Raw genomic sequence first — 10,803 nt, 5'->3', positions numbered from 1 at the left:
TCTTATTTACTATATTGCTAGTCAGGGAGTTTATCGACAAATGTTTAGACTTAAACATATCATAGTAGCAGCAATATTCGTCACTATTGCTGGAATATTTTGTCCATAAATGAGTTGATTGACATTAAATAAATAGTTTTAATATTTTCAAAAATTACATTTATCAAGCAAATCAAACAATTTCAATTTCTTAAATGTGAGGATTTGCTGTTTTTCTCTTTATTATCACTTTAATGTAAATAAACTACCGGTAATACATTTTGGTTTTGCAAGCAACATAAGCAGTTTGTAAACATCACATTGGTCTCTGGGAACGTTTTTATACAATAGCCACATTAATCCGTTATGAATAAATAATTAAATACAGGCCGACATTCCCCACCAATTAAAACAATCTCACCACTATTTAAACCAAACTATTGAAATGACACCACAACGTATCGCATATATAGATGGCTATATATGTTTTTTTAATGATACATAGCATACTATTACATGGCAATAATTGAATGGCATTTTTCTGTATTAATATTTTCCGGGATGTCTGAATAATACAAGGATTAACTAAAGACTCAAGTACATATTGGCAGTAGTAAGACATTTAAGCTAATAAATCGCGGTTGTAGCCAAACGTCCAGCACCACCAATGTGGGGGATGATGCGGAAGGATACGCAGTGACGTTTCCAACTGGATGCTCCTCCGCAGCGATGTGAGGTGAACACATAGAGGAGGAAGAGAGAGAGAGAGAGAGAGGGAGGAAGCAGAGGGCGAATACTCAGTCCAACACTCAGCAGCATCATGGCACCTATCGGATTAAAGGCGGTGGTCGGTGAAAGTAAGATTGTCTCTTTCATATTTTTGCTCTAAATCTGGTAAAATGCGGTGGGCGCAAATGCGGTTGTTTTTCTGTGTTTTTGAAGGATGCGGATGTCAGCTAGTACATCTGGGTGATGATGATGGTGGTGGTGGTGGTGGTGGTGATGATGATGATGAAGGTTGTGTTCCATTGTATCCCATTGTAAACCACAGCAGTGTAGTGAGAGAGCTGATAACCTGCGGAGGCTGGTTTGTCTCACTGCGGTGAAGATGCGCAATTGTATTTCAAGCGGCGGAGACCTGCACATGGATTTAACTAGCGGTGATTAGCCCACTGCTGAACGTAGGCATCTTTTACAAGAAGGATGCAAAAAGCCTGGAGGCAAATGTAGCCCACACACGCCCTTTTAAGCCTCAATCAGCGTTTATTTCAGGAATAATGTGCGCTGCATTGGAGCTGCAACATAAACGGTGTCTTTTCCTGAATATTATGATGTAAGGTACTGCAGACACTTGCTTCGCAAGCCTTGGCTAACTAATTATAGCCAATAATTGAATGAGTTGAGATTAACACTCTCCATCCGTGGGATTCCCTAAATTCAGCAGTGCCTCACCCCTCTGACGAGCATGAAGCGGTTGCGTAAAACACCCTTTCTGAACCGGAGCGCTCCAGAGCTGAATCTAGCTGCTGTCAGCTCTGCTACACATTAATGGCGGATTGTATCCAAGACGAGAAAGTTGCCTTTAATACGCCGCTACGCAAGAAATTCTGCATTATCAGTACATGAGCTAACGTCCAGTAACGATCAGTAAATGCCCTTTACCGGCGGTGCGCCAGTAAAGGGCAGACCAAACCCAGTCTGTGTAATCCTGCATCATTAGGACGCTGCACACTCTACTGTCCAGCAGTGATTTTGTCATTTAGACTCATGTATGTGGGCTGATGCTCCAGTAGTGTTGGTGTGAGGTGCTGATGCAGGCCTAAACATGGAGGCACAGCTCGATTCTCCTCAGCAGGGTCAGCTAGTTGCAAGTGTTGGTGCTGAAGCAGAGCCTCACAGAGAGCACTTAATGTGAACCCTGGTTAGGTGTCTAATAGTCACTAAGGTTTTCTGTCATTTCGTCAGCTGCACATTCTCTTCATTTTTCAACCTGCCCGCCCCATGGTGCAGTATTTGATCCATATGATATCTGTTGTTCATCATTTTCACTTTTCACTACAGAAATCCATTTACTCGCTGAGTATTATGTCTTGCTTTCTGGCAGTACGATTTCTGAATCTCAAAATGTCTTAAAACGATCAGGATCACGGTCATGTGTCCTGCTGCAACATTTTAGAGCCCCCCCCTCCCCACCCCACCCCACACACAGATACACATCCACCTCCACCTTCTCAGTCTTATAGAGTCACAGTATTTTTCTGCTGTGATATAATAGAGGGTGAAAAGGTTTGTGCTTTGGCCGGAAATCAGGCCTCCCACATGGAGCAAGAGTTGAGCCTGCACCACCAAATAAAAAAATGGAAATTCACTTTGAAGCCAAGAGTACAATATGATATCATATAAGAGATGTAATGCAACACTGTTGTGATTAGTAGTATATACACATGTGACTGTTTAGGAGGGATATGGATGGAAAATTAATATAATACATCTTATATATTATGATGAAATATATAAAAATATTTTCAATTGATGTTTTATGACACAATGTTTAAATTAAGACAATATCACATTTATAGTGATCAAATGTATGTTCACTGCAAATAACTGTGTGAACTTTCATTAGACAACGTTATTGACTCTTCTGTAGCTTTTGATTAGTCTACTTGGAGTCACTGATTTTAGCAATGGAGTTGTGTAAATCAATAAGAAGATATGATCATAATAACGTTCCACTGATAATACTGAATTACTGGCCAGCTCTGCTGTTGAGTTAGAGCAGATTGTTCTGTATTAATATTTTCCGGGATGTCTGAGTAATACAAGGATTAACTAAAGACTCAAGTACATATTGGCAGTAGTAAGACATTTAAGCTAATAAGTCGTGTTTGTAGCCAAAGATTTTACAGGTGATCAGGAAATATTGTTTGGCCTAGTGTAGGGATGGACGATGATATCGGCACGTCATCGGTGTCGGCAGATAAAGACTTTAAAATGAAATATCCGCATCAAACAAAATTAAGATTTCCTCCGATATGGCAGGCCGGTATGTTACATACAAATAAATATAGCATGCTTATGTAACCTGTACTGTTCAGTGTTATAACCGGAAACAATGCAAGGCTTGTGCTGAACGATGCCTTTCAAGTTTTGAGTAGTACTGGGCATTGAATCTTAAGTATTTGTGAGTATTGTTGTTTCTTTTAATCCTGTCTCTTCTTTCAAGACTTTGAAAATATTAAAGTACTAGTTTGACATTTTGGGAGTCAGGACGCGGCTAGCCTAGCTTAACATATAGACCAGAAGCAAGGGGGAACAGCTAGCCTGGCGCTGTCCAAAGTTCAATTTCTTGGCAAACAAAAGCCAGGTGCAGGGACTGTGCAGCTTCCCGGAGTCTTGGCGTCACAGTGTGGTGGATATTGGATCAACGATACTGCACAGAGAACAAAATCAAAACCTGTGAATACCGAGTGTATCAGGGAACCTGCTCTTTAGTTGGAGACGCTTCGTTTCACTTTCATGTTTGGAATAATAAAACAAGATTCATCGTGTTTATTAGTAAGTGCTGGTCCCTTATTTGACCAGTCTTTATGCTAAGGTTGGCTAACCCCGTTCTGATTCTGGCTACGTGCTTAAGACACTTAATGTGTGTGATGTGAAACTGCTATTGATCAATTTATTTAACTCTTGGAAAGGAAGGAAATAAGTGTTTCCCAATGGAGCTGCAAGGATTAGTCAATGGAAAGATTAATAATGACCAACTATTTTGATCATCTAGAAAATAATTGGCAGAATAATCGATGATGAAAATAATCGTTAGTTGCAGCACTATTTCCCAAAACGTTGAACTGTTCCTTTAAGTATCCGATTGGTTGTGATGAGTCAGTTGTTCACTCTCATTTGGATATTAAGCTGGTGTGATTTACTCCTCTCTGTGTAAGGCTTTGTAGAAGAAATGGAAGGAGGAAGGTGAAACAGAGAAGGACACATGCATGCACTTAGTTGCACACACACGCACACACGCACACACACACACGCACAGAAAGCTTTCATCTGACCTTGGAAGCATCACTGAACCAGAGCATCACATCCTTGTCTGGGTTCAGTGTCTGACGCAGAGGCTGCAGCCCCTGGCCGCCTGTACACACACAACAACACATGCACGCTGCGAACACGCGCACCAAAATAAATCCATGCCGAAATGTCATGTCGCCGTGGTTGCAGAGCATGAAGGGCTGGCTGAAATAGAGCTCTCTAATTCAGGGTTACAGTGACTCATAATCTTAATGAATTCCCCTTCTCGTGCACTGAGAGAGTGCTGTGTCAGAGCGCTTCTCAGTAGCACGTTACTGCTCTCTCCATCTTCCTTTTGCCTACGCACACACACTGTGGGGACATTTAACACTGTGTTACAGAAATGTCTACTTAAAGTACGCTGCGTAAGCCAGGTAGCGCCAGCTAAGATACTTAAGTCCTCCAGCGACAACAAAAAGGATATGCAGATTAATAAAAAGGATAGCGTGATGGTGATGATGTGTCAAATTGATATTGATTTGGGCTTTTATGCCGTACAAGCACCAGTACAGCTGAGCTGGAAGAGACTGCAGAGCACTCCAAGCTTCAGACAGAGATCTAACCAGGTTGTTGCAGCCTGTGGCATCACTTGCTTCCTTGGCGGAGTTTGGCGGTGTCCTGAAGTAGCGTGGGATCATGGGAGTTGTTGTCTTCACCACTGTTGGTGTCATTGCAAATAGTTTATAATATAATACTTTGATAGCTTCGTAAGTGATGCAAATTAATTGGACTGCAACCACACTCCTCTGGAAATATGAAGAGATGTGAGATCCAAACACACGGAACATGCTCTATGACCAAAGGCGAGCAACAAAGGGAACTGTGATTTGGTTGCCCCAAATTACTATTGTTGATGAATGTATACACTACCCACAGTGCAGGGTGAGTCATACACATATTTTCACAAAGGGCTCAAGAAATGTCCTCATTGGCACTCTATGTTGTATAGAAAGTATTCAGACCCCGTTACATTATTTCACATTTTGGTATGTTACAGTGTTATGCTAAAATTGTTTAAATACATTGTTTCCCTCACCAATCTACACTCGATACCCCATAATGACAAAGCAATAACAGGATTTTAGATATTTTTGCAAATTTATTAAAAATAAGAAACTGAAATTTCACATGTACATAAGTATTCAGACCCTTTACTCAGTACTTAGTTGAAGCACCTTTGCAGCAATAACAGCCTCAAGTCTTCTTGGGTACGATGCTACAAGCTTTGCACATCTGGATTTGGGGATTTTCTTCCATTCTTCTCTGCAGATCGTCTCAAACTCTTCAACGATGATCAATAGAGATTGGATGCTCCTGAGCTTCATTTCAAGTGTCACAGCAAAGGGTGTGAATACTTTTGTCAATGTGAATTATCTTATTTCTAAAAGTCTGTTATCACTTTGCCATTATGGCGTATCGAGTGTAGATTGATTAGGGAATTTTTTTTATTAAATGTGAAAAAATTGAAGGGGTCTGAATACTTTCTGAACCCGCTCTGTCAAATGTTTTGAAAATACAAAAGATGTCTTCTCATCCAAAAGAACAGTTTAGTGATATCATACCTACTAAAATAATTCTAACTGGGGGCGTCCAGTAGGCGTTTTAAATCGAATAGTCAGCTGGTTGCGGATGACCTAATTACGTAACAAAATAGTTATTCTGTGCAGCATTTTTATTTGTTAAGTTGCATTTTGCATGTAAAAACTACATGCAGTATTTAGAACTGTGCAATAGTTCAATAATGCTAGGGCGGTACCAAAAAGGTAATTATTTCCAAAAAATCCCTGCCTGCAATGTGTTGAATGCAAGTTAACATCGCAATGACAATAAAAAAAAAAGAAATAACCAATATATTGTGCAGCCCTACCTTTTTGTTTTGAGATGTTAAAAGCGTGTTAATATGTTGATTGCTGCCACACCAGTGGCTTTTGAGGTACGTTTAGGTAAACTGCAGTAGAAGCATTAATATACTATACAAACTGCCAGACAGAGCGTCTCTGTCCCCGTACACCAGGGGTGGGGAACCTTTTTCCATTTTCTTTTTTTTACAACATCCTTCGAGGGCCGTACTAATTATTGAACTCATAACCTCTGCACATTTCTTTTAAGACACAGCCCATTCATCTCACCTTTCTTTTATGCTGTGCAAAACAGCTACTTTTTTATCCATGTATCTTTCTGTTTTATCAGACATCAGAAATCCTTTATTAGTCCCACAACGGGGAAATGTATCTTGTTACAGCAAAAGAACATATGAAGTAAAAGGCAGTACACAATAATTCAATAGAATAAAAAACACTCGGCATGCTGCGTTCACTGATGTCAACGACGGTCTCCTTTTAAAATTGAAGTTTTTTGACATGACGTGACCACGTGATGACACGTTCCGCTCGTGTTGTGTTCAGGGACCCTGACCGTGGCCAGGTAAAACAGTCAGTCGCCCGTTTAAAAATATTGCTGTCTAATTTTTTTTGCTAGTGGATTTATTTTGAGTGCGTTTTATGAATTACCTCGAGGGACGGATCAAATGGAGATTCCCCACCCCTGCCGTACATCATCTCCCAGGTCATGGGAAAGGGTCCCTAACATCACTCCATTTCTTTTCCTTTCCCGTTTTGGCTCGGTGACCTCAACCGGCATGACTTCTGACTAGATGAATGTTGGAGGCCAGACAGACTACAATCTCCTGATCCTTTTCTGCTTTTCTCACAACCAACTTGTACCGGTTGGGGCTGGTCAGGATGTTATGTAACTGCAGGCCTGTCTGACCGGGCTGCAGACTAATATCAGGCCAAGCAAGCAGAGAGACTCTCCTGCACTCTTTTGCATCTAGTTTATATTTTTGAATCAATTTAATTCTAAATCGGTGCTCAAGATGCACTTAACTACAGAGAACCATAATACGTTATGTTTCCTGCTACATGACCCTGTGTCTGTCACTGATGGAATGACCTCACCATCAGGTAAACTGACTACAAACCAAAAGGATCACCATTTCAACAAGGGATGCAGCTAACGCGTATTAATTATGAGTTCATTTATTTTCTTCAATTGATCAATTCTTTGGTTTTAAAATGTCCAAAATAGTGATGTCTTAAACTGATTATATGTTTTGCTCAACAACAGTCCAAAGACCTCGATCTTATCAATTTCAATGACATAAAAAGGAGCAAAGCTGATTTTATTTCACACCTTTGAGAAGCTACAACTAGCAAATGTTAAATGTAATGTAATGATAAAACGACTATTACAAATGATCTATTATCATTAAGATAATACTGTCAATCATTTCAGTTCTGGGTTAGGGTTACACTATAACACACTATGAACTCCCAACATGTCCACACTTATATGCTTAAATACTTAAATAACGGTCTGCATGTTGAGATGTGCCTCCATTTTGTCACTTTATTTTCTATATCTTGATAATGCCTGATCATGCATCATCACTTGTATATGGCACCGTTTTATTGATGGACTATGACAGACACCTGGCTTCATGTCTTTTTTTATTTAAGTTTTTACATTTGCTTTATTGAGACCTTACAAGTTCTTTATGACAAACACAATAAAATAAAAACAAGGCTCCGAGCTAAAGGCTGTCGTTTTATCTCAGTGCGAGCCCTGCTGAAGTGTCCGCCTGTGTCTTTAAGATCAGCCGTATCGGATTCTCTCGAGAGTGATGCTTCTGCTGTGAGGATGAGATCCAGAGAAAAATGGGTCACGTGCTCAGAGGTGAAAGTCCCTGTAGGGGGAAGAACCGCGAGGCAAAGTGAGAGACTGTCAGCTCTTTGCTGCTGCTTAATGTGTGGAGTCAGAGCTGTGTGCACACTGACTCAATCAGCAATATCATGGAGCACATCACACTGTGCATTTCACCCAGATAACGATATTCTGCCACAATAAGAAACAGTGTGGTCTGCATGTCTGGTTTTATTTAAACTTGGATTCCATCTCAAATGTTTTGCCATTGAATTCTTTTTTGCATAAAAAGAAAAGTAGTTTCTTTGTTGCTTAAGGGGAATCACTACAGGACTATAGGTGAATAGGGTAAGCATTTTAACTAAAAGATATCACAATGACACTTCCGAAGTTGATGATTTATATTAAGACAATTATCTTTTGTGTTACAAGTTTTGTGAAACTTTGTGTTTAAATATGCAGTGGGGCCTTATCTTAATAATGTGGTCATTTGCCTACCTTCCGGAACACACATCTGAACATTGGATAAAGGGTTACATGAATCAGATTATGAATGATACATGAACAAATCCCTCTGTAACATCCTGTATAATATAGATGGGAATGAAACTGGAACGTTTGGTGAACAGTATGTAAGTGGTGCAGTGATGGATACTTCTGGTGTTTTCCACTAGTCTTCAAGAAGATCAGGAGGCAAAATCCAAAACTCTCAAAATTGACGAGTGCATCAAAAACTATTTTGCCTGTAGTGTCTCGCCTTGGTTTGACAAACAATGGTGTGTGTGTGTGTGTGTGTGCTTAGTTGACACAGCTGCTGCGCTGTGTTTTTTCAGGTCCCTTCCTTTCTGTCTGACTGGTGTGTTCCTGTATTATTGAGGCGCTATCAGGAGGTCAGAAAGGAAACATCCACAGTGCTGCCTCCCCTGACGTGGTTTGAAGAGTGTGCAGCGTCCACTTTATTATTCTATCATAATAGATTTGTTATTTACATGACTTGGTGAAAGTCAACACATGAGATAAAAGAGGAGTGAGAGAATAGCTTTGGAAATACAGTGTCATTATATTTGTCTTTTCCATTCACCCTTTTCATTACAATGATGTCTCCAACGAAGCATACAGTGTTTATTATATATAAATATTAAAAGGATACTCTAATCTTAGCTCTTTTCTGAAGACAATACAAATTGTTTGGTTGCCATATTTCAAACCGTTCCTGAAGTTTCACACTATTTAGTCTACATTATTACAGATAAAACACATATCAAGATGTCAGAGTTTGTTTAACAGCTGTGGGATTAATGAGCGTGGAGTTTGTTTGCCAGAAATCCAGAACAATTAGCTAAAAGATGCAAAGAAAGTCTCTGTAGAGCTGAGGGGCAGGATTCTCTGAGCTCATCACTACAAATGCCACCTTTTTGATCATGTTATATAATAATTGTATAGTGCAGCTTTAACTTTGCATCCACAACCTGACAGACCATAATCTTTTCATACATATTTCCCCCGACGATATCAATAAAGAATCTCTTTCTCCACTGTATGCCTTTTATTGAGCAACATGGATGGTGAAAGTTGTGGTGTTGCTCCTCAGTTAACCTTTAGAAGAGGATTGTAGTGTGAAAGTTTTATTTTTTATTGACAATTAAGGTGTGCTTGAGAAGGAGAATCATTTAGAAAGTACTAGTTTATACTAATATGTTGGTTCAGTGACTGGAGCTGCTTTTTATCAGAACACCTTTATCAGGAAAATGCTGCAGCACAGAACAACAGGAAATACAGCTGCAGCAGAGGAAAAGGGAGACGAGTGACGGTATCCCACCGCTTTCTTTGTTTAAGTGTCTCATCCTGTAGCCCGGAGCCGCCGCTGGGGGATAAACGAGTCAACTTTTTAGGAATCAAAGTGAACCAGCATACATTTTTTACAACTGCTACTTTGAGCATTTAGCACAGATTCTAAAGTCAAAGTTCTCGTCCTTAATAAAAGTGAAAGCCCACACGCAGCAAGTTGTTTTTGTTTAGTTTGTATCGGCTCTGCTATTGTGATGACACAGCATCTTACAGAAAGGGAGAATAGACTTAAGTAGAGAGTCTGAGAATCTCTCATTTAGTGAGAATAATTTGTACTATTCCAAGATCATCTGTCCCATAGAGGTCGGATACAGTTCCTCTGACTCACAGGTGGTGCAGAACAGAGTCTGGCAGTGTTTCTGAAATCACTCAGTCAAATATAAGTATAGTACGTATGCAACTTTTAAATCACATTTAAGGGATATTCACATGCATAACTGAAGGGTTTGAGTTACATACAGTATCTGTGTATGTATCCTTCCTTTACATCACATCAATCCTTCTGTCCTACCTTCCATCTTGCAGGTACTGTGGGTCCTTCCTCAGACAACAAACAGACAACACTCAAACACTGTAACATTATTGGATTTTGTTGCACCTATTTGGCGCTAACTGTGGCAATCGGGCGCCAAGGGTTTTAAAGTAATTACCTTTATAAGCTGTGTGTCACAACTGCTGCTGACCTTGCAGATAAGCGTGCCAAATCAATAGGCAAAACTACAATAACTAACTTGCTGTTGACCGGCAGCATGCACCTCTCCATTTCACCTCACTTCTCTCTCTTCAACTGTCAACCATCTTATCTTTCCTTCCATCCTATCTATATATCCTTCAATCCATCCTACAGCATACATCTGTCCATCATGTCTCTCCTTCCATCATGGCCTGCTATATATATGTATCCTTCCTGTCATTCATCCACTATAACTATCCCGCTGTCGGCCTTCAGCTCCTCCCTCTCGATATGAAAAGAGCCAATCAGCAGCTTCATTACGTGGAAGAAATTACAATCGGTTGTTTTGGAGACATAAAACACAGACCGACATCAACACACTGATCTTTATTTGATGTGTTTTCTGTAATCTTTTCTGTATGAGTCCTTTTTAATCTGTGATAATCCATGAGTATCTGTGTGGCCTCGGGTTTTAGCCGGGGCCAAAGGGTTTAGCGGTTTATATTCACAGCGATCCAGCATGATGT

General features: G+C 40.0%; 1 protein-coding gene across 3 annotated transcripts in view; it reads left to right on the top strand.

Annotated features, from left to right (window-relative positions):
- The window catches only part of stxbp1a (syntaxin binding protein 1a), a 50,007-nt gene that overhangs the window by 18,196 nt on the left and 21,008 nt on the right, over nt 1–10,803 (top strand). For 2 of the 3 annotated variants that reach the window (XM_029444440.1, XM_029444439.1), the window contains exon 1: nt 688–836. The exons of the other annotated variant lie outside the window; for it this stretch is intronic. In XM_029444440.1, coding sequence (XP_029300300.1) covers nt 800–836 — 37 coding nt within the window. In that variant the 5' untranslated portion in view covers nt 688–799. Of the gene's footprint in view, nt 1–687; nt 837–10,803 lie in introns of those variants that run through there. 3 annotated transcript variants of the gene reach the window in all.

This window comes from Cottoperca gobio, chromosome 12, assembly GCF_900634415.1.
Source record: "Cottoperca gobio chromosome 12, fCotGob3.1, whole genome shotgun sequence".
Lineage (NCBI taxonomy): Eukaryota > Metazoa > Chordata > Actinopteri > Perciformes > Bovichtidae > Cottoperca > Cottoperca gobio.
Note: the sequence above shows the minus strand (reverse complement) of the source record. Positions and strands in the feature narration are given on the sequence as shown.